General features: G+C 41.1%; 1 protein-coding gene and 1 pseudogene across 4 annotated transcripts in view; both read left to right on the forward strand.

The window, feature by feature from the left end:
• The window catches only part of SLC25A17 (solute carrier family 25 member 17), a 50138-nt gene that overhangs the window by 15464 nt on the left and 7199 nt on the right, over positions 1–27475 (forward strand). Inside the window, exons 1-7 of one of the 4 annotated variants that reach the window (XM_014607649.3) lie at positions 1694–1784; positions 2634–2694; positions 8211–8277; positions 12315–12466; positions 17528–17644; positions 20873–21018; positions 24485–24580. In XM_014607649.3, coding sequence (XP_014463135.1) covers positions 2649–2694; positions 8211–8277; positions 12315–12466; positions 17528–17644; positions 20873–21018; positions 24485–24580 — 624 coding nt within the window. In that variant the 5' untranslated portion in view covers positions 1694–1784; positions 2634–2648. Of the gene's footprint in view, positions 1–1693; positions 1785–2633; positions 2695–8210; positions 8278–12314; positions 12467–17527; positions 17645–20872; positions 21019–24484; positions 24581–27475 lie in introns of those variants that run through there. The other 3 variants (XM_006258544.4, XM_059726366.1, XM_059726367.1) reach the window with 3 other exon arrangements.
• LOC132250473 (U2 spliceosomal RNA) lies at positions 13848–13973 on the forward strand (annotated as a pseudogene).

The raw sequence follows: 27475 nt of genomic DNA on the forward strand, positions 1-27475 counted from the left end.
CTGAAAATTGTGATAGGGCTGAGAAGTTTGAATAGCAGACATGCTGGTTAGTCAACAAGTGTCAGAGCCAGTACTGGCAATGAGCTCTTTTGGCTTAATTCAGTTTACATTATTTTCCTCCCTCCTTCCCCTTATTCCCAATCCTAAAATGTCTCTTCCTGTCTGAAGCGGTGGCTGTTTATTCCCCATGAGTGCTGTCTCAGCCAGTTTGAGCTGGAGCGGCTTGTTACAGCACCGTTAACAGCTATGTCATTAATTTTAACCAAAGACCTTGAGTTTCACTCTGTTATAATCCATCTCCTTGCCTGCATTCCTTTAGTATAGCCAAGCATATCAAAGCACACACAGCAGCACTGAAAATACAGACATCATTCTTTTGCTATCACTTGGAATGCCTCTCTACCCCAACAAGGTTTACAAAAAACTTGGATGTTTGTCTTACAGATTTTAAAAGCTTAACTAAAACTTGTAGCTAATTCTACATAGTTATTTAAGCAATTTAAAAACTACCTAACATTTCTCTTTTATGCTAGAGACCACAATGTATGCTTTACTTGTTCTGTCTAAATATACAATTTTTATTTAAGTACAGCCAACTGTTTATGGACATATCTGAAAAACACATTGTTTGCTTCACTACATAACACAATGTACATAACACTACATAACACAATGTACACATTTACTTCACTACATAACACAACCAGTCGCAATTTTTGTCTACTGTTTACAGTATAACTGATACGCAGTTTGTGTGTGTGTGCGTGCACATTATATCTTATGCGCAAATATATGTGTGGATGTATGTAATTATATATATTTCTTGCATAACATCTTTCCTCTCCACTCTCTAATTTGCAATGTAATTGTACTCTGTTCAACTGTCTAATAGTTGGTGAAACCTAGTGGTCATCAGTTTCAAGGCTGCTGCCCTAAAGTCAGTATTGCAGCATATTACTAACAGTGCTTTACTAGCTGCTAAGCATGTGCAAGCAACTGTTTTACTCTCATTGAGAATAGCAAGGTAATTGCTCTGTATTGGGACAAAAGGAGATGGAAATAACTGAATATCTGGCAGATGACAGAAAAAGGAACAACAGTCTCAAGTTGCAGCCAGGGAAGTTTAGGTTAGATATTAGGAAGACTTTTCTCCCTGGGAGGGTGGTAAAACACCGGAACAGGTTACCCACAGAGGTGGTGGAAGCTCTGTCCTTGGAGGTTTTCAAAACCCAGCTAGACAGCTTAATTTGGGATGATCTGGGTTTGGCTGGGATGATCGGGGTTGGACTAGATGACTTCCTGAGGTCCTTTCCAACCCTAACTTTCTATGATTCTGTGAAGCAGATATAGTGGATTCTCAGCTAAATTTGGATTAGTGCATAGCTTTATTCAATTCATGCTGGGTCCTCATTGTGCTGGACAGTAGAAATCAGCCTCATTTCTGAGTTTTTAAAATTTAAGGTTCAATAGGATAATTAGGCAAAAAGGTTGAGGTGGGTGAAGATGATGATGACTGCTTGTATGGAACTGACCAAGTTGCTCCATAACTAATGTGTCTGATCACTACAGAGGGTTTTTGGTAAGAACCAAAACCTTGAGTTCAGAACAAATATGGGAGTTAGTTAATATGGCAGTTGGCTCTCATCTGTCCAAGACGGGCCCAGCTCTGTCCCTTTTTACCTCTGTCTCATAGGATCCAGTGGCTATGCTGCACAAGAGGTAAAGAATGTTGAGTGAAACTCAGGCCAGGATTTTCATCTCTTGTATCTGATTCATATGATCTGGTGAGTCTTAGGGAGGCAGCATGTAATAGGAATGTGTTCAAGCACAGGGACTGACTTTTGCAGAATTTACCACTTATTTATAATTATTTTGTTTGTTCTTTTTATACGAATGAGAATATTGTTTCTTATCTTAGAGGCAGCATTCTTCGGAACATTGCTGTTCATTGTACTGTACTCTACAGTACTGGTTTAATAGTAACCTAGAGGCAAGAGCATCACATAACTCCAACATCACTTTTTCCTGCATTGCCTTGAAATAGGCATGCATATAAAGAAATAAGCATCAGGCTCTGTCTATTCAGTGATATCATACTTGGAAAAAACAAAGGGGACAGTTTTACAATAACTTCAGTTTTCTATTTTGATTTATTCACAGTTGAAATCAGCCATAACTGAATGTTTCCAATTAATACTGGTATCCATTTATTTTCTTCTTTATTTCTTGTATATAAATTATCCTTAACTTTATTCAGCAGATTTTGATTTCTAGGTTAGAATTCAAGTGGTAGAGTACAAAGATTCACTACGAATCCAGTTTTCTTCTGGATTCTTTGGAGTATTTCTATTGATAAACATATAAGGGCACCAGGCAGCTTACTCTAGACTAGTGGTTTTCAATCTGTGGTCCATGGACTCCTGGGGATCTGCAGACTATGTCTAAGGGGTGTGTGAAAGATGACTGTGATCAATCAGAAGTATGTGAATACCTGCACTTGCAGACTCCTTTGAATTGTACCTCCATTCAGAATTGTTTAGGGGTCTGCAAATGAAAAAAAGTTGAAAACCACTGGTCTAGACAGCTATATGAAAATATGCTATACCATGTAACTGAGCCATGTCATTTTTCAGGGCAGTGCGACTGCAATGACTGTCTTTTTTCCTTTGGATACAGCTAGACTGCGTCTTCAAGGTAAGTATCTAAGCTACGATGCCATTCATTGCCCTTTTGAGCTTTCCTGCTTCTGTTTCTATCTCCGTTGTTTGGGCACTCCTGGGAGTAGTTGCATGAGGAATTCCTCTGTATAAAGTAGGGTCTTCAGCTTTTTTCCTTTCTCTTTATTGGCAATATTCTTCCAGGTGAGGCAGTTTCCTGTTGGAACAATATTAAATAACTCTTCAATTGATTAACAAGTCTTTAGTCCAGAGCTAAGTAACCAAGTATACCTCTTAAATGGTGTTCTCAAACTGAAAGAGGAGGCAAAGGCTGAGATTCGAGTAGGGTGTACCTGCTCAGGAGTTGGTTCTCTGGCTAAACTGTGGGTGCAACATTGTGAGACCGCTGGCATAATAATTGGTTACGGATTTGTATCACAAGGGAATTTTAAAAGAAGTGTGTAGGAAGGAATTGGAAGTCTAAGTATCCTGTGTTTATGAACTTAATTTATTAAATATGTATTACAGTTTACTTATTGTTATGCTGCCCTTCTCAAAAAAAAAAAATTAGGGTGGCTGCCACAATCCTCGGGATGGAGAAATAAGGGAGTCACCCTAGAAAGCTCCAGCCCCCCTCTGCAACATTCTGGCTGCCTATCCTTGGGTACAGACTGGACCACTACTGGACCAGTTCTGATAGTGTTGTTGAAGGAACACAGTTCTCGCAATCCCAGTGATTGTTTCCCCAGAAATTATGTGAAAGAAATGAAATATAAAGTCTGTCATCTCTGGAAACGAATGCCTGTAACGATCAGTTGCTCTGGAGTAACTCATTCTGCAGACAGTCAGTAAGGTATATAAAAACAGAAATACGATATGCAAGAAAGATGGATCAAACAGGAAATGTAACTGGTAAGTTTGGAGGCAGAAATTATACAAGAGAAATAAAACAGACAAATCTCACCCTTTTTTAAACTAGAATCAGCTCCAGAGGTTTCTTCAATAGTTTTTTTCAGCTGACAGTCCTGCCAGTTCTTGTCAGATCTCACTAGGTCTCCCCAGCAGGTGGACTAGATAAACAACCTAAGAACAGGGGGTTCTTTTTATTCATCTAGTATTTATTAGATTTATATGCTGCCGTTGCCAATAAAAGCTCAGGACAGCTTCCAATAAGCGAACAAAATAATTTATATAAAACAGAAGAACAAACGAGAATAAAAACACTTATAAAAGCAAGTAGAGTATCAAAATAAAACAGAAACATCCTAAATAAGGGCTGTCCAATTTCTAAGTGTCTGGGGCTGCACCATGCACAGGCTACGCACCCTGGAGGCAACACTGCTATGAGCCATGGGCTCCCAGGCCTCACCCCTTTCCCCACTACTGCCCTGCACATATGGGCAGTCCCTTCCTCCACACCCCCACACCATGCACGCAGGTGGGCTCCCACCTCAGGTCCCTCAGTGTACCTTGCCATGGGCTGCATCTTTCACCCTTTGGGATGGGAGCAGGAAGCAAAGCTGAGAGAGGGAGGGGAAGGCTAGAGACTCTGGCTGCAGCTGGTGGAATGACATGGGGATTGGCAGCTGGTAGGAGTTGAGGGGCCTCGCATTAAACCCTCATGGGTTGCATACAGTCTGTGGGATGTTAGCTGAACACCCATGCCCTAAACAATATCCTAGCCTAGCTTTGCTTGCTAAACACCTGCCCAGATAAGAAGGTCACGCAGTGCTTCTGAAAGATGTCCAGGCTTGGGCTCTGAGTGTCAAGGTGAGAGGGACTTCCAGAGCTGTGAAACAACTGCTGAGAACAACCTCCCACATGTCTTTGTCAAGCAAGTTTGGTGCATTGTAGGAGGTTGCCCTTGGTTGAACTTGGGGATCAAGATGGCATCTGAGGCAGAAGGTGAAGACACAGTTTCTCTTTGGAAAAACCTCTCTTAAATACCTTAACAGCATTTCCCCTACTTTATTTCTCTATTCAGTTGCTTGTGAGCATGTATATTGTGAAGATGATTTCCTTTCCTCAGATACGGATTTGTCTGACAAGTTAGACATGTTTCCCAAATCAAAATTTTACTCAGAGGCGCCAGCGAACTCTGTTATTGACCTTTAACCAGCTTTCCCTTAGCCTTTATGTACTCAGCAGGAAGAGAGATAAGCCTTTCAACATGAAACTTCATTTTGAAATTCACCCTATCCATTGGGTAAGCTGAGAGGATATAGCTAGCCCTTATTTGAAGTTAACACCTCTTCAAGTAAACAGTCTTGTGACTATCCTGGGGGATCAGCACTCAGACAGCTATTAGGCCCTGTCACCTTGTCCCACTGACCATTTTTGGGGCTGCATCATACTACAAAAATATAGAAGTACATTCATACCAAGCGCCATGGTTCATGCAAATATAAATAGCATAAAACTGAATATAGGCTAACATTCTCTGTAAACAGAGGCTAAGCATGACAGTAGTAAAACCTATTCAGGGGAATATCTGTGGAATAATATACTCATTACTGATAATTAATATCCTCCAAAATTACTGCATGTAGATATATGCATGACACCCTCCATCTGAGAAAGTGATGATGCAGAAGTTAGTCTCCAGAGTTATTACAAAGTCATAACTAAATCTTAATGGCATGATGCATTAGCTGTTATATGTTCCCTCCTGTTGATATGGATAATTTCCATATCAAATTTTTGAAGCATGATCCTGGACAGTCATGACAGGCACTTTTGACAAGGCATCCTTGATCTCTTCAAAGCTCTTTTGCTGGCTTCTGTCCAAATTTACTGTGTCCTGTTTATCATTCCTATCAGTAACGTATGTAAAAAATAGTCTTACTGAAACTTTTTACAAACCTCCCATAGCTGGTGTTGGTAATGTTTTGCAGAATGGGAGAGGGCCACATTAAGGGAGTTTCTAGCTGGGAGGCCACAGCCGCAGCCCAAGCCCACCCCTTGCTCCCCCCCACCGCAAATGCTGCTGTCTTAGCTTCTCTCTTCTCTACCTGAGCAAAGCCCTGAGTGCTGAAATGCTGCAGAAGGCCCCTGGCTCCAGGGCCCAAACACAATGGTTTTATGGGCTGGTTCTGATTCATGGGCTGTTGGTTGCTGATTCCTATCCTAAAGTAACTAGCAATTCCTCTAAAGGACTAGATCTGCTTTTTAGTTTGGGGTATTGGCCAATCAGGAATAGCTTGTACCTTTAAGGCATCAGGGTGCATTTATTGCACTCCTCTCCCCCAGTGACCTAGACATTATGGCTTGGCTGCCCACATTTTATAGTTGGATATTTTAACACTTAGGTGTACCTCCCTAAGCCTTTTCAGTATAACTTCCATGTAACCCAGGTGTTTCATAGTTTCATAGTTGGTAGGGTCGGAAGGGACCTAAGCAGATCATCATGTCCGACGCCCTGCCATGGGCAGGAAAGGATGCTGGGGTCAAACCACCCTGGCTAGGTGATTGTCAAGCCTCCTTTTGAAGACCCCCAGGGTAGGAGTTGAGTACCACTTCCCTTGGAAGTTGGTTCCAGCTCCTAGCTGCCCTGATTGTGAAGTAATGCCTTCTGATGTCTAGCCTGAATCTACTCTCTTCCCAGCCATTGCTGTTAATAGCCATACCATCACCAGTGTACTATATTTATTCTAATATAAGATGAGTTTTTCTCCCGATCAGCATGGGGAAAAGAGCCCCTTGTCTTACATTTGCATACAAGGAAACCTCATTAAATACACTGTCTATATTTGAACTGCTGCCAAAATCAGCATGTGCTCACTAATGGAAATTACCTATGAAGTTGATTAAATCCAGCCAATACTGAGCATGGCTATAAAATACACGGCCCATTTAGGGCAAACAAGCTGATGGGACTTTAACAAGGAAAGATTAGTGCAACCCATCTGACTAAGATATATGGTAATGCCCATTGAGTGTAGTCCCCCTCAACACCAACTCTTTCAAGTTATGGTGAGCCACTACTTTGCATACATTTTGACTTCCTCTTCACTCCGCCTTAATTGGGCACCTGCCAGCTGCCTGCTCCAGCCTTTAAAGTGGCAGGCACCCAAAGGTGCACTGCCACATCTGAGTTTCAAGACCTTGACTGTACTGACCCCCAGATCCATTTCTACCACTTTTACAAGACAATTTTGGTACTTGCCAACAGCAGGCAGTACACACAAGCACAGGGCACTATCATAATGGGGATGGCAACTACAGAAACACATTTTGCAGACAATGAGCAAGGAGCACATATCCACACAGGAGACTATATTTTGGTGCATGTCATTCCCACAAAGCAGCTGGTTTCAGGCTTCCACCACACTGATTGCATAAGAGTGAATTTACGTCTCTCATAATGAATTTTTGGTATAAAAAGGGTCATTGTATAAGAGTGAATTTGCACATACAGAACCCATATAAAGTGAGGGAAACCTGTGTATGGTAAATCATAAGCCTTTTGGCTTTGGACCAGTACCATGCATGGTTTGTACTATATATGGGTAGATACAGACGTGCTTCTTATAAATGTTTTTACAGTGTACCTGTGATAAAACTTGCAGTAGTTTCAAAAAAGGTAATATGCATCTATTTTGGATGATTTTAGTCTATGGCCACTATATGCACATTGCTACAGCTGTGTTATTTTCAAGGTCAGTTCTTTTTCAAATGTGTTCCTCACTTCCATGTGCTCAGGGAGACCAGGGTCTTGACAGTGAGGAGAGGGAAAAGGGCCCCTCCAGATTTATTTTCCCTGCTGTAGCAGTGAGAGGGTGACAAATTTAAGACAAACCTCCAATAATTAGGTTCTATACCTGGGAAATTATATTAAACTTATAGATTTTCCATATATAGAATCTTAAGTTAGGGGTCATCTTATATTCAGGGTTGCCTTATAGTCTAGTAAATATGATATGTTTGGGGAGAATCATGCAGTCCAGCTAGGATTTCTAGAAGGTGGTGGCCCCTGAATTCATGAATCCCAGAGGTTTGAAGTCATTCAGTCTTGTGTCTGTGGTGAAAGTAGACTTCTTTGACCGTCCTAACTGGAAGCCACAAAACCAGCAGGTATTTGAAACTGCAGCTAAAGCTTTATTAAGAACCAGGATGTGATCACTGGGCAGTGCTTCAGAAATGTATGGTTGATGCAATGCGGTGCTGCAACCTTCAAATTTTAAAAATAAATAACTAAATAAAGGCCCAGGGAATGGCAGGGAGTAGTTCTAACCCAGGGAAGGGAGACCTCTAAGATGAATGTAAGAAGCAGTGTTATTAGGGACACTGTTCTGGCAAGCATAGACTATGGTATGGACAGCAGTGAGTTGAGGCCAGATCTAACCGCTTGTCAGAGGTGGTCCCAACCTCCAGTTCTTGGTTCAATTTTCAGGTTGGAACTTAACAACAGTTAGGGTGCAGTAGTCCAGTGTACTTGTGTTAGTCTTATAGGAGAGAGAACCAATAAAACAAGCACTCTTAAATAGCAGGTCAAAAGAGCCAGCCAGTAAGTTGAGAGAAAAATTGTCTAAAAGTTAGTCTCTTGTCTTCCAGTTGATGAGAAACGCAAGTCCAAGACAACACCTGCAGTCTTACTGGAAATAATCAAAGAAGAAGGCCTGTAAGTACAGATGTTAACTTTTAAGGCATGTCTATGTGGGAGCTCTCAGGAGAGTTACTGAACTATCTTCAAAGTGGATTAGTTAAACCTCACTCAGCATCTTTGCAGGCACTTTTAATTCAGAACTGAATAACATTAGACCTAAATAAAGCCACTTTAATTCTGACTTAATTTGTAAGGAATGCATAGGAATTCAACTGTTAAAATAAATAACACATCAGTAAGAATGGTGCTTGAGGGAAGTAATAGTTGGATTTGAAAGGATGCAAAAATCAGAGGCCCCTAACGCATGTAATGTTTAAGATGTGATTAACACATTAATGATGCTTTAAATAGTAACCAACCACATACGCAACTCAGTTTAGGGTGTGAAAATGCAGTAAATGAGCCACAAAGTTATTCTTCATATAATGTGAAATACATTTGTGTCTCATGTCTTAAATGTGTGTCCAGAACCTGTCAAAACCCCATGGGCTACAGCTGGGCGACACAGGGTTTTTGACAGGTCCTGGTGTGCAGGGTGCTATAAAACCATGTGTGCTGCCCAACTGGTCAGCACATGGGGTTTATACAGCTCCTGGTGCATGGGAAGCCCAGCATTGGGCTCTGGCAACTCCCCATGTACCAGAACTTGTCAAAATTGTGTGCTGCCCAACTGAACAGCACACATGAATTTATAGCTCTCAGTGGGCTGAGCTGAGTGTTGGCTAAGATTGGGGACTGGTTTGGATCCTGGCGCCAACTGACATACAGCTTATTGGTTTCACCTTGCTGATGCAGAGGGAGGCCAGGTTCCCTCTGCACCTGCAAGTAAGGCCCAATTTGGGATCTAATCCCCGATCCTAAAATCGCATGTCCTGCCATGCCACATGTGCATGGTAGTACACGCAGTTTTGGGATTGGGGATTAGACCCCATCATGTCTTAAACTGAAAGTTGTTCAGGGGTCAAATTTCCTACTCTTACAGAAAAAAATGAAAATGCGAGTTTCTGGCAAAGGGAATTTTTTATTGATTCAGTTAAAGGCCTTTAAAGAAGCCTGGAGAAAATGCAGCATAGTTTTGGAAAGATGAGCGACTGAAACAATGAAAAGTTTTCCACAAGTGCAAGTTCATAAGCTTCCTGCAGGTGTTAGCAATGGCACCTTTCATTTTCATAAATATCTGCAGTAGTGGAACTTTTTGAAAGTGGATTTTGCTAATTCATACTTCTTAGGTTCTTGTCTGCACCAGGAAAATGAGCTCACCTTAATACTTTTCCCCATTGTTATACCCCTGCCCACTGCTTTTAGCCTTTCCAAGTGACCTTGGAAACAGTGATTCTCTGGTGTAGTATAGGTAGATCTGATGTGACATGTGGATACAATCCAGGGCAGGAGTTTACACCTAGTTTCTCTTGCTAAAGTAGATTAGGCCTGATGGTTCAGGTAACTTGAACCATTAAAATAAACCAATTTTTCTCATCTTTGTTTCTCCTTTGCATTTTGAGAGTTTCCTTTTGGAAGATCATTATGTTTCTCTTATTGTTGTGGATGCTGGAAGGGTTTATTTTAAATTGAGGTATATGTAGTTCATATCAGATGCATCCCTTTTCTGGAAGTAAAAGAGAATAGAGATTGTGTGTTTATAAAGATTAAGTTTTTCTCCATATTCTGTGTCTCGAGTAGTCATATATAGTCAGTTAATTACAGAAGCCTATAACTCCAGCACCTAACTTTTTATAACATTTTGTACTTTCCTAATTAAATGTGGAGGGATGTTACACCAGCTGTATGATAAATGTTTAAGTCTGAATCTTTCATGTCAACCTCATACTTTGTAACATGCTTCACTAGAGTTCCTTGTTGCCTATGGAAGTGAGCAGATGACTGCATACTTTTGAACTAGAAATAGAATTCAGAATTACTGTGCTTAGTGTGATCTGCTATTAGTTGGAAATAGTCTCAACAAGCAATGGCGTTGTATATAATATGCAAGATCAGCTGTTTGCATTCCCACTAACTGTAAATATTAAAAAAAAAATAGTATGTAATGTTACTCTCAAAGCATGACCATCATCTATCTCTAAAATGCTGAACTTAAATAATATATATGATACTCATTGATATGATAGATTTCCAAAACACTCTAGGGCAGTTTGACTTGACATTAAAAAAATAAGTATAAAATTAGTATTAAATGTTATTTGTCTTAACAAAAAGGTCATTCTTGTTAGTATAGCCATTAAAGTGTTGCTTTACAGCTAAAATTAACATTTAGAATAGATTTAGCAACTGATTTTGATAACCAGTAGCATGTGTTAGATTAATACACATTTAAGTAATTATTCAGTTCAGTATTTTAATTATTTATTAGATTTATATGCTGCCCTTCCCAACCGAGGCTCAAAGGAGTTTACAGTAAGACACAGAATGGCATAAAAACAAGTGGAATATTAAAATGTATTCATAGTTTTAATTTTTGTAGTTTTTATTTTGTTAAATGAGAAATCCATTGTTCATTTTCTATTAAGTAGCTTTTCTTGAGATTTCTATCAAGAAACATTTGGATAGAAAATTAAATTCAATGAAAAATATACAAGAGTGTTAAAGCAGGTTTTAAGTACAACTGCCACAAATGTTTCAATTAAACTAGAAGCATGATTTTTTTTTTACTTCTTTTTTTACTACATCTTTTAACAGACCAGCTGCATGTTTGGGATAGACAAGGATAGATTTCAGTACCACGTGGTACTTAATTCTTTACACATTAGGTACTGTGATACCTGAAAGCTTGTCTATCCTAACCATACAGTCAGTCCAATAAGAGAGTTATTGCCCACAAAAATTGTTGCCTTGTATATTTCCTAGAATAGACTATCACAGTTGCATCACTGCAGCACTTAATAAAAAAAATTACAGTTCCAAATGCATTTTGTATTTAAAACTACCTGATTTCTTAAAGGAAGTGTGGGTTTACTATTTTTAGTTAATTGATATTTAGGTACCTAAGATTTAGAAAGTTGCCTAGTAAGATTTTTTTTGTTTTGCCCTGCCCCTCCCCCTCCCCCCCCCCCCCCCAAAAAAAACCCCCAAAAAACCAAAAGCATAAACAGATTGTGTCTGTTTTCTTCTGAAATCAATGGAAGTGCAGTTTCAAACCTGATGAAGTGCTTTGGAAAAATCCCACTAGACATCTTTCTTTATCTTTAAATGTCTACCTATCTTTGGTAAAACTGATCCTATGTTCGATGCAACTTAAAAATGTGAAGGTGTTGTTGTCTTCCACTTGGTTTCAGGACACAGGCTGAAGGAGGGAAAACAAGCCTTCTTGTTTTTTCAGCCTCTAGCCAGTTCCTTCATTTCGACTGATCCAAATGAAGAAAACCTTTTCTTTGCACCTGTAGGCTAAACTGAAACCAAAAGTCGCTAAGACAAATTGTTCTGCACAACAGAAACTAAAAAATAACTGCTTGTCACTCCATTGTAAGACAGAAAACACAGATACTTAATGAAGTAGTGAAATGTTGACACTTACAAAGCTTGATTTGACCGCAAAAGTCTGAGAAGGTTTCTTGATTCTTTATGTAATGTTAAAAAACGCAGTAGCCTTTACTTATTAAAATGTATGGACAGCTCATTGAGGCAGCATATGTTTACTTATTTAACAGATTATAGTAGGTTGCACTAAAGGTAATCCTTACCATAGCTTAAAAAGCGAAGTCTGTACTTAATTTAAACTTAAAAAAAAGAAATTAAACTCATTGACTTCTAATTTTTCTTTTTTAACCAATGCTACCTTGGGATCATTCTGAATAAAAGGAACTGTATTCTCTTGATCTTTTTTAGCAAATGCCCAAGTATCTCTTTGCTTTTCAGAGTCCTGCTCCAAAGTCTATCGTATCCATTGGAAGAACTCACTGACTTCAAGGCTTCCCTTCTACTTGTCTTCAGACTAAAACAGCTTAACTACGCTTCTGTTCAATAGGCTTTGGATCAGGCCCCATATGCTTTCAGTATTAAATGGTATTTTTCTGACTCATTTTGTTTAATCTCCCCAGGCTAGCACCATATCGAGGGTGGTTCCCTGTCATCTCCAGTCTTTGCTGTTCCAATTTTGTTTACTTCTATACATTTAACAGTCTTAAAGCAGTCTGGGTCAAAGGTCAACATTCAACGACAGGAAAAGATTTGGTCCTCGGGGTTGTTGCAGGTAATGGAACCGGCTAGGCATAGTGATATACCATGCCATGGCATGAAATTATATTGAAATCAAAATTTATAAGCCAGATTTATTCAAATACAAGATAATCTTCCCATAATTAGATTCTATATATGGAAAATGTATAAATTTGTTAGAATTTTCCAGGTATAGAACCTAATTATTGGAGGTTTGCCTTGAATTTGTCTCCCTCCCACTGCTACTGTAGGGAAAATAAATCTGGGGGGTCAGGTGGTCCATTTGTCCTCTGTTGTCCCCCTCCCTCCACCACCCCAACTTCTTCCCTCTGCAGTCCCTTGGCTCCCTCCTCCCCCCCCCCCCCACTGTCAAGACCCCATTCTCCCTGAGCATAGGGAAGTGAGAAGCCAATTTGAAAACGCTAACTTTGAAATGAATAGACCTGTAATAACTTGCATAAAGGCAAATTACTAATAATTTGAATAATACTAATAATGTGCCGATAGACATTATTCAAACTGCAGCAGGTTTCAGCACAGGTACTCCATAAAAGCACTTTCAAACAGCACTTTTGTACTTACTTACATATAGTACATGCTCTTCTATCTTTTTCAAGGCCAAATAAGTTCCAAATTCAACTGGGCAAAGCCCAGTAGTCAAGTTCCAAAATTTAACTGAGCAGAGCTCAATTGTCAAGTCTATGTGGCTCTACCACCAGGCAGCCCTTCCTCCCAGACTCATTGGTTTGGGACTTCGAATACTCTCCAGATTCAGGCAGGCATCCTATGTGCAAGTCCCAGGGCTGGGCCTTCAATTTCAGCTGCCCTCTGTTTCCTTTGATCTTAGCCAGAAGGCCACGCTATGCATGATATTTGTCCAAAGCCAAAAGGCTCGTTATTTACCATATAGTTCATTGGGCTGGACCCCAGCAGAGCCAGCAACCTTTCAAGCTATGGTGATCCCATAGCTCAGCACTGCTTAGTGTGTGTGTGTGAGAGAGCTATGGTGATCCCATAGCTTCCATGCATGACTGGAATTGGGTATTCTTGTCACGAGTCCTGGAATCCTCCAAAAAATTATATGCAGGTGATGCACAGGGCAACCTGGTCTGGCTTCATCTCATAGAGGATGGGGCCCCACTAATCATTGGTGACAGGCTGAGAGAGGGGGCAACAGAGGGATTTTGGATGAACTGTTTGAGGCCCTGTTTGGTGACATTTGCCAGACATTTAAGACTGATCTGGAAATGAGAAAGAAAGGTGCAGCTAAGCTGTGGGAGTGAAGAGGAAACCAAAATGTATGCAGTGTAGTGGCTTACCATGAGAAAGTCAGTGCTCAGAAGGACTGAGCATGATCACTACTGTGTATCTTATTCAGATGGGCTGCACTAGCCTTGCCTTGTGGTAGGTTCCTATCAGCATCTCGGCCTTTTTGGCTAAGATCAAAAAGTAAGCACATTTTAGGCACCAAAGGGAGAGTGGGTTTGGCCCTCCTGGTGCTGGCCTGGTATTGCAGTACTTCCAGGACCAGTGCCAGTTCCCTGTGGAGGGAACACTTACCTGTTTTTTTAAGGGGCACATTAAAAAAAAAGGTTCCCATCACCATTTTTGGCAGAAGAGTGCGTCAGAGCTTCCTTCTGCTTCTCCTGAGTGCTGGCCTGGTACTGCAGTACCTCTAGGCTCAGTGCCCCTTCCCAGCCAGGATAGCACCTGCCCTTTTTTTTTTTTTTTTAAAGAGCCATGCACCCACACAAAATAATAATAATAATAGTAGTAGTAGTAATAATAATAATTATTATTATTATGGGTCCTAGGAGCATTTTAGGCACCAGGGGAGGGTGTTGGAACTTGCTCCAGCCTCTCCAAGTGCCAGCCTAGTATTGCAGTACATCCAGACTCAGTGCTCATTCCCGCCTGGGGGAGCAACTGCACCCCCCCTTTTTTTTAAAGTGCTACATAATAAAACATGAAAAAACCAAATAAACAGGTTCCCGTCAGGTATGCTTGCCCAATATGGGCCATGTATTTTATAGTTGTACTTATTGTTGGCTGCATTTAATCAACTGCATAGTTGGTTTCCATTACTGAGCATATGCTACTTTTTAGCAGCAGTTTAAGGATAGACAATGTACTTAACAAGGTTGTATACTTGTATACAATGTTAAGATGAGCTTTTTCCCTGTGTTGACTGGGGGTGGAAATCCTCATCTTATATTTGAGTAAATACAGTAATTGCTTTATGCAGGTCATGGTAGATGTGTGGTATCTCTCATAGTCTGCAGGCAGAATTACTTTGTGCTCTGGCTTCTCCTTATTGCTGTTTTACTTTCCCACTGTCATATTACATGAATGTGATTAAAGAAGATATCTCCTTTGGGCTGTGAGACAGTACACTGTAGCTGCGGTCCATTTCTCCAAGTCTGTGATTCTCAGTTTTTATGGACTCAAGGTATCCCTCAGAAAATGCCAGCACTAGCTTTCACTTATTTTTTTTGACTGTGGAAAAGGAATAGAGCAGTTCACCTGTTACAAAGAACTTGGAAAGACTGCAACAGGTTATAATGTTTTTGAGACTACAGATTGACGTTAGAATTGCCCTTGCCCGCTCCTTCCTTCTCAATGGTGCCCTTCCACATGTTAAAGTCCTGTCCAACTCTCACACTGAAATCTCCAAGGAGGATGACCTTATCCTCTTTCAGAGTGATAGTCAGGATTTCACAAAGGTCAACATAAAATTGTTCCTTCTGCATTGAGTTGTGGGGCATATGCACTGAAGGTGGGAGCAAACAAATTGTTGGTCAGTTGGAGGCGGAGAGTCATGAAGTGCTCATTAATGCCAATGGGGAATTCTGCCATTCAGCTGACAATCTGGTTCTTAAATGGCTGTGACAGGGTGTACGAAGCACCCTGCCACAAGCAGAACCAGGAAGAATTAGGAGAGGGAAACTTACCTTGGAGAACCAGAGGAGCCGCGGCAAACCCTGATGCAATCCGGACGAACAAAGGCTGCCGCAGCAGACCCAGCCACTGGAAATCAAACATGGAGAAAAGAGACCGGCACGGAAAAAGAACAGAGAGAAAGGAAGGCAAGCAAAGAAGGAACAGCTGGGTCAGGCAGGCAGCCAATAGGGAACTGCCAGCTGAAGGGAGGGAGATGTAATGGATGCTGAGGGAGCACCTGGGGGAGGACAGAAGAAGAAAAGGAGCATAAGGAAGAAGAGAGAGCAAGCAAGTGAAGGAGATCTGATTGAAGACCCACGGGTAAGCTCTGATCTTCCTACTTACCAGATGAGGTCCAGCCAGGAGCAAGAGTTGGCAAAGAAGTCGGAGCGACCAGTGAATCTGAATCCGGGGGTGAAGGGAACCACTCCGGGGACAAAGAAGAAGAGGAAAGTGAAGGGGAATTTTACTCTCCCAGAGGAGAGAGGAGAAAAGGGAGAGGACCCCAGCCACAAGAGGGTGACGGGGAGGAACCAGAGCAAGAGGTAGCTGTCTTGGGACCCGTGCAGGGAAGTACGGGGCAAGCCGCCACTTAGACCCTGGCTGTAGATACAATCCTTTGGGACAAGGTAATAACAAACCTTAGTGGCAGTCAACATTGCCTGGAACATCAGGTGTGGTGAGGGCAGGGTATGGGGATGGTGGAACCTTGCAAAGAGCCGCTGGAGTTCTGAGTGTCTAGCTGTTCTCCTTTGCCTCCCAGTAGTGACCAAGCATTATCTCCCATAACATCGAAGGTGGCAGGCGATTTATTAGAACGAGCCACTACTGTTCCAGCTGGGAGGTGACGCGACTCTAGGCAGCACTGGAGGCAGTCTTACAATGGCAAAACCAACGTCATATATTCACGTGTTGTTTGCAGGTTTCCCTTTCCAGAAGAACATATAGCCACCCCCCTCCTCCCTCAGATGGCCTTTGTCTATAACAAACAGTGACTAGCCACATACCAGTTAAGCAAGTAAACTACTTATATAGGTGATATGTTTTGGCCCGCAGGACATTTTAAATACCTACATCATTGTTAGCAGAATGTTGAATCAGTAGTTTTTACCACTGTCAGCAAATAATGCAACCTGGAACTTCTAGTGCATACCTAATGAGTGAATTTAGAGCGCCTTTATCCAGCCTTCCCTTGTTCCTTTGCTGTTAGCAAAACTAGGTGGAAAGTATCTTAACAAAAGTACTAGTGCTGGTTTCTGAAACCTCTCAGTGGCAAAGTTGTCATATAACTTCTAATGGGGTGCATCTACATGTTCATCAATGCACCGTAGTTATGGCACATTAAGCTTAGTATTTGGATAACCATTTTTATGTAGCTTAATATTTTGCTATTAAGTATTATGCAGAAAAGCAGTAAAAGTTCACACTCCATTTCTTCAAGGTATTTACACTTTTTAAGCTTTTGGGAGAGATCAGGGTAGCACATTTCCATTATATACACCCTGCCAGTGCCCTAAATTAAGGGATATCCCATCTACCATACAAGAGGAAGTTTGAAAAATAGTATTATTTTAATATTTGGCATTTCTTTTATCTCTGAGTGAATGAATGAATGAAAATGAAGTTCATGGCAGATCTTTCCAGAACATTGGTATACTTGGACATAGGAAAAGATCAAGATAAGTTTAGGTTAAAGAGAGATTTGAGTCCATGCATGCCCTTTGGAAGAAGCAAACTTGCTTTTTCTGCTGTGCTTGTTGACTTATATTCTGTCAACACTTAAAAATGATCATGTGGAAATCTGGTATGATGATTCTGTGCTTTTATTTGTTATTTTTATTTTTTCTTATATCCAGGAAGCTTATCCTGGAATTTGTTTAACCTGAAGGACCTTAATCAATTGATTTAAGAACAAAACGACAGTATGGTCTTGGCTTGTTTTATGAGAAAAACCACAGAAACCATTTTCATTGGGAAGCTATACTATTCCCTTTGCTGTGTGTTACCAGGGAAGAAGTATAGAAACCAATGCCATTTCCCATGCAGTGTGAATTGAGTTACTTTATATGCTGAAGTTAAGGAAAGAAAATACCTGCTTTTCTAGGTCCTGTTTTTAAAGCTCACTTTTCTCCATCTTCTGTTTTATTGGTATTAGGGGTTGTGAATGTGCTATTGACCACTCCACTTTGGGTTGTGAATACACGGCTGAAACTGCAGGGAGCAAAGTTTAGAAATGAAGAAATTGTACCAACAAACTACAAGGGCATTGTGGGTAAGTGCCTTCTGCAGTCATTTTTCTTAATAACTTTTACGTTCGTGGAAAAAAATACTGGCTTGATGCTTTCACGTGGGGTGGTATGACCTGCAAGCCTGCTGGTCTTGATTCCTTCTTGAACCTTGGCAATACTCTCAGACCAGAATACTTGGGAAAAGATCCTCTGTGATGGGGGTTATTTGCTAATTCAGACAGGCCTCCTCTCCTGTGAAGTGCAGGAATCCCATAGCCCAGTGAGGACCAGCCATTTTGGCGTACGTGCCACAAATTAGCCCTACCCCCACCTCTGGAGCCTCTCCAATACCTTTCCCAACTTGATCAGCTGCTCTGTTTACTGCTCCCTGCCTTATTTGCCCCTGCCTGCCTGTCCCTTCCCTGGTCTGCCATGTACCACACACAGAGGCTGTCTAAGCCACAGGTTGGCCATCCCTACCCTAGTCCTTCTTTAGGGACCTGTGTACTAGTTTAGGTAAGCTTATTGTCCTTGGATTCAGGAGCTTTACAGTCCCTTTCATAGATGTATATGCTATAAGCTGGGCAGGGCCACTTCTTGGCTCAAGTGTTGCATGGCCTTTTTTCTGGAGCTGTGCCAATTCAGGTTATCTCTTGACTTTAAAATTGGCTTTTCACAACTGGCCTCTTTTCAGTTGAATTCTTCCAGTCCTGAGTTTGGAGGATTCAGCAGACAGTGGTCTTCCTGCTACTGTTTCTGTTGCAAGGAATGAGCCAGAGGATGTGGCTACACATGCCTATTAATGCACAGCAATAAACTCCTGAGTTAATTGCTCTGCAGTTTATTGTGCCTAGGATTGTAGCATGTTGAGCTGGGGCAGAGCAGCCCCGCCTGGCAGGGGTCTCGGGCTCAGTGTGCTGCGGAGGGGCTGGCTGGGGCACAAGGGTGCTTCAATGTGGGGCCAACCAGTAGGCAGCCCCTGCACTGAAACACCTCCCTGCCCTAGCCAACTGGGGCAGCATCTACATGTGTACTGCTGCAGAGTTTTTTTTTTTGTTGTTTTTTTACTCCGTAGCAGGATAGTACTTGTATTTATAAGCATTTGTATTTACAAGTACTATCCTGCTACAGAGTAAATTAATTTACTCCAGCCTAATAGGGGCACACATGTAGATGCCAAGATTGTTACAGTGCAGCTAATTAGTCTACTGCACAGTAAATGTCTCATGTAGACATACCTCCTTTCTCCCAGGATATGCCTGTCATTCACTAGGCCAGGGTAGGCAATGTTTTTTGTCCGGAGTGCCGAAAAACACCATGATGCCTACCTCGGAAGGTGCCAGAGTGCCAGCATGGCAGAAAAACAAAATGAGGGCAAGGGGTACATGGCAGATTTGCCCTGCTTGTGCCTCTTGCCCCACACCCAAAGCCCCTGCCCCCCAGCCTGGGCACTGTGGCTGCCAGCAGCTATCCCAGCTCTGGGTAGCTTCTGGAGCCCGGGCTGATCCGAGCAGGGCTTGCAGCATCCCCGGCTGCCTGCTGGGAGCAGCCTGGGCTCCCAGCTGGCAGCAGCTCCCCAGAGCCAGGGCCAGCTGCAGCTGGAAGGCTCCAAACAGCTGTGCTGGGCTCTGGCATCAGCTCCACACTGGTGCGTGCAGGCGCGCCTCAGAGCAAGCGGTGGGGGCGGGGCCTGAGGCAGCGCAGCCCCAGTCTCTCCCCTGCTCCTGGCATGGAGGTGATGAGCCCGGTGCAGCTCTTTGCACTCTGCCTGCTGCTTGCTGCAGCTGCCCAGAGCCCGGGCTGGCTACAAACAGCTGTGCCGGGCTCATCACCTCTGGCCCGGAGCGGGGGAGAGACTGGGGCTACGCTGCCTTAGCCCCCTCCCCCACCACCCGCTCTGAGGCGCGCCTGCATTCACCAGTGCAGAGCTGATGCGGGAGCCCGGCACAGCTATTTAGAGCCTCCAGGCTGCAGCCACCCCAGCGGGAGATGCTGCCAGCTGGGATCCCCAGCTGCTCCCAGCAGGTAGCTGGGACGCTGCAGGCCCTGCTGGGAGCAGCCTGGGCTCCATCGCTGGCAGCAGCTACCCGGAGCCGGGGCTGGCTGTGGTGTGCCAAGCAAAATGGCCTCGCATGCCACGCTCGGTATGTGTGCCAGGGGTTGCCAACCCCTGCTCTAGGCCCTGAGACGCACCACATTTCTGGAACCGTAAAAGGTTTGTCCCAGGGGTGTCAAAGATATGGTCACATCATCTGGTCCGTGGTGCTAGCCCTATGTCTCATGCTGACCCACAGACGGCATGTGGCAGGGATTGGACTGTCCAGGTATGCATGTCCCAGGATGCACCACACATAGCACTTGCACAGAGTCAGTCCAGCCCCCCTTGCCACCACCCAGATGCTGGATCCAGCACTCATGGCACCTGCTCCAGTTGGTCCAAGGCAGGCACTATGAGCAGCACAGGTCCCAGACTGGCTAGAGTGGGTGCTGGATTTGGCACAGGCCAAGTGATCTTGTAACTGATCCAGAGTTATTAACTGAACAACAGATTCTCTCCATAAGGATTTTGCATTCCAATTGATTGTTCTGATCTGTGCTTTTGAGTGGAGAAAGATCAAATTTTTAAACTTTCTGGGTTCCTGCTTCTTGAAACCCAATTACTTGTTAGAGGTGTTTCAGAATTGAGCCAACTGAAATATAGAAAATTAATTTTCATACTGTGTAGCTTGTTTGAGATTAGTTGGGGGTGGGAAACAAATGGTTAAGTTTTGATTCTGCGTCTTAATTCTATCATTGGCAGACATTGACTGAGAGATGGCATTTCCAGTCAGCTTCCAGTTAAAGGAGAGGGAGAGAGAGAGAGAAAGGTTAAGTGTACAATCATCTGCTATGTGGCCTGCTGGTTAAAATGAAATAGAAAACAGAACAGATCTCTGAATAGGGCTCATCTAGAAGAATGCTGTTAGCAGTAAGCATCTCAGAGATATTCTTATTCCAGAGATGTTAGGCCTATGTAAAAGAAGGAGAAAAGCTACACAATGTGATAGATTTTTTTAAACCTTTGTTCTATCCATCTTCGTCCCTGAATTTGCCAACTAGGTTGGAAGATGGAGAGCTTGCACCCCAAAGAGCAGTGCTGTGACTATCCGTTTCCCAATGTAATCCTAATACAGGGTGATACTCCAAATGTATAAATATTCTGACTGCTAAGGTCATGATTAATGCTCTGACAATTAAGAATTCTTATTGCATCTTTCCACCTTCCTTACCAGATGCTTTTCATCAGATAATACGAGATGAAGGGGTCCTGGCTCTGTGGAATGGTACCTTCCCCTCCTTGCTGCTGGTTTTCAATCCTGCCATACAGTTCATGTTCTATGAAGGTTTTAAGCGGAAGCTTTTGAAGAAGCAACAGCAGGTGAGATTAACAGGTTTAGAAGCCATAGAGAAAGTTATGATCATTTAGCCTGACCTCTGCATAACATGGGATGCCTAATATTGGCAAATAATTTTTACATCAAGGCTTATACATCCTGAATTAGAACATGCCTTTAGAAACAGAGCCAGTCTTGATATAAAACTTAAAATGGGAGAGTCAGCCCGTCCCTAGGTAAGATGCTGCAGTGATGAATCACCATCACTTGTTTTTAAAAAAAAAAAAAAAAAGTACCTTAATGCTCAGTTTAATATAGCTTTCAACCACTGATTTCTGTTAAGTAGCTGTCAACTATAAGAGATCATTTCTGCATGTAAGTATTTTGTAGACCATGATCAATCCACCTCTTAACCTTTTCTTGGATATATTAAATATATTGAGCGACTTAAGTCTCACTGTGAGACATGTTTTCTAGACCTTTAATCATTCTTACAGTTTTTTTCTGAACTTCCTCCAATTTTTCATCATCCCCCTTCAAGTGTGGACACCAGAACTGGACATAACATTCCAGTAATCGTCCCAGTAATGCTGTATGCAGAGGTAACATCACCTTCCTACTCCTACTTAATATTTTCCTTCTTCTGCATCCAAGTTTTGTTTGCCCTCTTAGATACAGCATCACACTTGGGAGCTCATCTTCATTTTGTTATTTGTCATTACCCCAGTGTTCTTTTCAGTATCATCACATTTCAGGATTCTCTCTCTCATCTTGTAAGTATAACTTACATTTTTTATTCTTAGATATATGGCATTGCATTTTAATACAGCCCAGTGTATCTTACCAAGCAATCCAGGAAGGTGTGTATAGCGGCTGTATCCTCCATCATTATTTACTACTCCACAGTTGGTTTTGTGCTGTGTGCGTGTTTTTTGTCATCTGCAAATTTAACCAGCAATAGTTTTATATTTTCTTTTAGAACATTGGCAAAGGTATTGAATAGCCCTGGTCCAAGAAAAAATACTGTTATCCACTTCTCCCCTTCCCACCAAGAGGAAGATGTTGTCTTATTTATAATTATTTTTATGATCTATTCATCAGTCTTTAATGTATTGAATATAGGGTACATTTTTTTTTAGTTTTTATCAGAATGTTATTCAGATCTAAGTAAGTGTATTTCAGAATTGTCACCACATTTATCTTTATGAATAATCAAATTTGTAATAGCATCAGGGAAGCAGTAATGGGTTTGTCTGACAAGGCCTATTTTCTTTAAAATCATGCTGAGTGGCATTAATTATGCTACCATTTTGTACAGATTGCATTGGAAAAATGAACCGCTTTATGATTTTGCCTTCGATTCATTTTACATTTAACTGTCCTAAACAACCAGCATGACTTTTACCTTTTTGAATATTGACACATCATCTTTTCTGCAGTCCTTTTGAACTTTTTTGCTATTCCAAACTTGGTTAGAATGAACATCAACATCAGAGCTTGGCCAAATCTTGTAATGCTCTTGAATGCAAATTATTTGGTCCTGCCAGTCTTAAAAGAATAATATTTTTTTTATTTCATGGGAAACCATTGAGGACATTAGAAGGTCTTACTTCTGAAAGCTATGAATACACCCTCCTGGTTTTTTTTCAAAATATATAGCATGGAGATGTTCATTGGACACTTCAGGCTTTTTTGTGTTGTGACTGAGAACTTTATTATTTTTATTTAATGTTGGATCTCTACCATTGGTAGGATTTAATTTCTTCCTGATATACATGTTCTTATTGTTGTTAATCCCCCTGGCTATAGCATTATCATTAATACCTGTAGCTTTCCTTGACAGTTTTCTGCATTTTCTAACTCTATTTGTACTCCTTGCTATCCACTTCCTCATTTTTTCATTTGTTAGACATAATATTTTAATTAATATTTTTTACTTCTCCTTTTAACTGGGGTGTGATTTACTCTAAGAAAACCACTTACATGAATGTGGATTTGTTAGTTTGAGTATCTAAATAAGCAGTATTAAATAACCCCCATTCTCATTCATATTTTTGTTTAACTTTTTCTTCCCTCTCAGTGTTGCCCATACCTGTTTTCAGCATGCTGAAATCAGCTTTTTTTGATGCATTATGCGTGTGTGGTTGTGTGTGCATAGTAGAGATAGGGCCTATATTTTGTTTGCATATAATGGTAAACTAATTTGTGATCACTTGCAGCTAGGCAACTGTCAGTTTGATAGTTTAAAATAAATTTGATTGCTAAACTGAAGAGTGAGGGAGTATATCATACTATTCCTAGATGGCTGCATTATGACTCTTATGTTTAATAAGTTTGTGCATAATCTTTAAAAACTCCAGGATTGCTTATCTAATGGCAATGCAAGGCCTCTGGTGCATGTTACCAAGAATGCCTCAGTTGTCAGATATCCAGGTTGTAGCCTTATTGGGCTAGAGGCGAAAGGAATATAAAAGGCAGATAAATACAGTAAAAGCTTCCTTAACCAGCACCTTACAAGGTGGCATGTTCTATTAACCAGCATGCTGGCTTGTAAGGTAAAGTGAAACTGGAAATGCCCACTGAGGCACTTCCGGTTTCTGCGGGATCCCATGGCCTGGGGCAAAGCAGCCTGTGCTGCTGAGCCCCCACAACCTGAGGCATAGCGGGCTGCGTGGGGCCTGCCTCCGTGTCCTTTGGGGCCCGTGGGAGGGTTGGCAATGTGGCAGGAGAGTTGGTGATGCCGCGGGAGGGGTGGTGATGCCTCGGACACGGCGGGAGAAGCGACAGCCCAAACAGGCAAAGGCGCCTGTTCGGGCTGCTCAGTTAACCAACATATTTTGTTATCCAGTACCCACCATTTCCCATGGGTGCCAGATAACAAAGCTTTTGCTGTACAATAATTTGTTTGCTCTCCAAATATCTACTTGGTCTAATAAAAGATATCACCTCTTCCAAGAGTTTTGATTCCTATCAGTTGTCAGAGCGAGCGATCCTTAACCGACCTCCATTTGTGTGATGTTTCAGTTAGAGCATTGGTCCATAAGTTTCCAGTTTCCATTCTTCTGAATTATCAGTAACTAAAGCTCGCAATGCTATGTGTAATGTAGAGTGCTGTCTTCTGCCCTGATCCAGTCATTCAACCCTTACCAACAGGTTTCAGCAATCCCAGTTACTCCCTATAAAGGGTGAAGGCCGCAAAAGCCTATGAATAGGGGTTGTTGGAAAACATGTCTCCATGTTAGCTATGTTTACTTGTGGCCTTGGGGTGATATTGTAGCTGTTATGGTCCAGGAATAAAGGGGAGAGGTAAAGATGAAGGTGGTGGCTTACTTGTAGTTTTGACCCTGAAAAGAGAGAAGTGCTGCAGACTTTGCTACTGAGGTTATGTGGAAGGTGCATGGATATTCTAGTGGTGGGCATCAGTATTTTAAAAACTCTAATACATTAAGTTATATAACTGGCTGATGTGTTTCTACATGCAAGTAACCCTTTCCTTAAACTTTTGAGCAGCTCACTTCTTTGGATGTGTTCATCATTGGTGCAGTAGCCAAAGCAGTTGCCACTACGATCACATATCCGATGCAGACAGTACAGTCAATTCTACGGGTGAGTTTGTACAAACAATGTATCCAGTTAACTTCAGAGAAGTCTAATAGCTGGCCACATCAGGCATGATTGTTACTTAATATCGTGTGATCTATGGGGCGGCTAAATGGTTGGCATTAACTTTCATGATAAATTGCTGGTTGCTTTACCTGTGGGCATTTTAAGTGGTGAGAACTTACAAAGTGGTACATCATTATTAGAGTTGTTATTATTTAGATTCATATCCTACTCATTTATGCATTGTTTTTCATAAAACTGCTTATTTAAGGTCTATATAATTTATATCTCTGAATATAGATTCATAGCTCTGAATATAAATAGAACAATGATCCTCAACCATGGTGCTGTATTTAAGGGTGCTGCAAAAAGTTACATGTGTCAAAAGATAAACCCAGAGATTTCAAATAGGAATCCATAGTAACAAAAACATTTTGGCCTGTTCCTGAGTTTTTGCAACAGCAAAATTGTTCCATCTTTCCATAATCAAAAAATGAGAGAAAGCTAAGAGATGGCATTTACCAATGGGCTTTGAGTCTAATAAGGGTGTCCTGAGTTTGAAAAGGTTGAGAACCACTGAAATAGAAATAGGGGTTAGAAAGAAGGTAAAAATACTAGGGTAAAAAAGACCCTAGTTCAAATTGTCTCTAAATGACTAAACCAAAAAAAATGCAAATTGTATTAACTGGGTTTGCTAGATTCAGTCAGGCCACTATTGCTTGTTAGTAGTAGCTAGTATCTAATGAATCAGAGGAAAGCGAGCTCCCTCATTAACAAATGCACCTAAACAGATGCCCAAGATGCTACAGTAATTGGTGAAGTGATGGAGACACTTAAGGCAATCCCAGCTTAATGCTGTTTCACCTAGTGCTATTTCGCTATAATGCTCACTTGAAATTGATACCTGATTTCACTTAGCACTCAGTGAGTTTCATTATAATGGTCATGGTTGCCATCTTAGGTCATTAAAAACAATTACAGTCACCAGCTTGGGTCATCAAATACTTCCGGTTTTGCTTAACGCTCGTTTCACTTAATGCTCGGTTTTTCAGGAACCAATTAAGAGCGCTAAGCAGGAGTTGCATGTATTTTGATCCCTGCAAGCAATTTGTATACATCCTGCAGCAAGTAATATAATTATCTTAGTTTGGGTTGTTCAACTTGTTGATATTAGTAGCATAACAAAGCAGGTGGTTTTGATTTCAAATCAAAATTAATTAAATGGCTAACTTTTGAATGAGCGGGTAGCTTTGAGCTTTGATTAAAAACAAAGATTAAATAATTGTTTTGCATTTGCAATTTAATTTTGTCCTTGAAGCATGATTTATTCTCATTGGTTGGTAGTCATTAAAACATGTTGATAAATATAACTTTATATTACATTTGGCACTTTTCTTTGCTAATCAGGAGCCTACATTGTATCAATGGACATTTAAGCAACTATATACTGTATGATACATATGCAGATTTCTTTTGTCTGATAAGGGTATCTGATGCATTTCTTTACTAAATGATTTTTTTGCTTATGTATGTCATGCTCTTTAGATGGGTATTGGAATTAATTTAAATCCTGTTTCTGTACATTTTAACATATATTTTAATAAGCTTAAATGTACTGGATACGGTAGAAGAAATATTTGCCTTTTACAACTGACTTACTAACCAAAGGAAATGTTTTTAGTGAGGGAATTGAAATGATTTATTTTGGTTACTATATTCAAGATTTTAGAATTCAGGTCTTTTTATAGACCTTATTTGTTTCTTAGTTTAGAAATGGAAAAAAGAAAGTTTCCTAATTAGCTTTTCCATTAATTAGTTATTGAAATAAATCAGCTTAATAAACTGAAAGGAAAAAGATATTATTTGTACTTCTGCAGAAGTGATTTCTGATGTTCGAATCTGCTTTAGTGCTTCAGCTGTCTCCAGGTTCACTAGTTCAGTAGTTTTGATGCTGACAGGAAACGTACTGCTTTATATTTTATTTAAATTTTGAAATGGATCATAATTTTAGCTTTAACATATATTTATCATATTAAGTTTAATTTTAAATGGTCTTTTAGAAGAAAAATGCATATGAGTTGAATAGGCAGACAAGGTTCCTTGGGTGAATTTGATATCTTTTATTAGACCAGCCCAAATAGTTGGAGAATATTTATTAAGCAAGCTTTCGGGTTCAAAAACCCTTTGTCAGGCTAATGAGTTCAATACAAATTTGATTTTAAAAGAGATTTTTGCCCTACTATCTAAAACCAATATTATAAATAAAAGTATTTTGACTTCTGTTTACTTTATAAAGATGTGTTTCTAGTGTCTGAACATGCCTGTATGAAATAAAATCTTTTTATCCAGCAAACCCAGTCCCCAAGTTCAGAGCCATGTTTGCTTACTCTAAGAGCAAAAATAAGTTATTAGCACTGTAGAGCAGGGGCTGACACCATAAGACTCGCAAGCTTTGGGGATCGGGTCTTACCTGTTCTGTACCATGGCCCAGGCAGCAGGGAGAAGTGATAGCAGTAGCAGCAGTGGTTGTGCTCAAAGCACTGGCCTTGCCTTAGACCTAAGATGGGTTGATCCAGGCTGCCACTGCTTCATTTAAGAACTCAGCAGTTGTCTATTTAAGGCATACAAGGCAGGGGGATTGCATTAGCTCTATTTGGATTTAATTGCCTTGTGTTCACCCAGTACAGTTCTCTCAGAATTTATCTGCCAATTTTGCAAATTAGATGATCAGCTTTAAGAGTGGATTAAGCCTGTTTTGGGATGAGTTAATCTAGACTTTTTTTTGTGGATATGTTTGTGTTTTGGATGATCTTTCCTGTATCTGGCAGTCCTTCTACTGCTATCATGCACTGCATTGCTTCACATCAAACTTTAGTTTACCTTTTGTGTGCCTTCTGC

The sequence above is a fragment of the Alligator mississippiensis genome, chromosome 4 (assembly GCF_030867095.1).
Source record: "Alligator mississippiensis isolate rAllMis1 chromosome 4, rAllMis1, whole genome shotgun sequence".
Taxonomy (NCBI): Eukaryota; Metazoa; Chordata; order Crocodylia; family Alligatoridae; genus Alligator; species Alligator mississippiensis.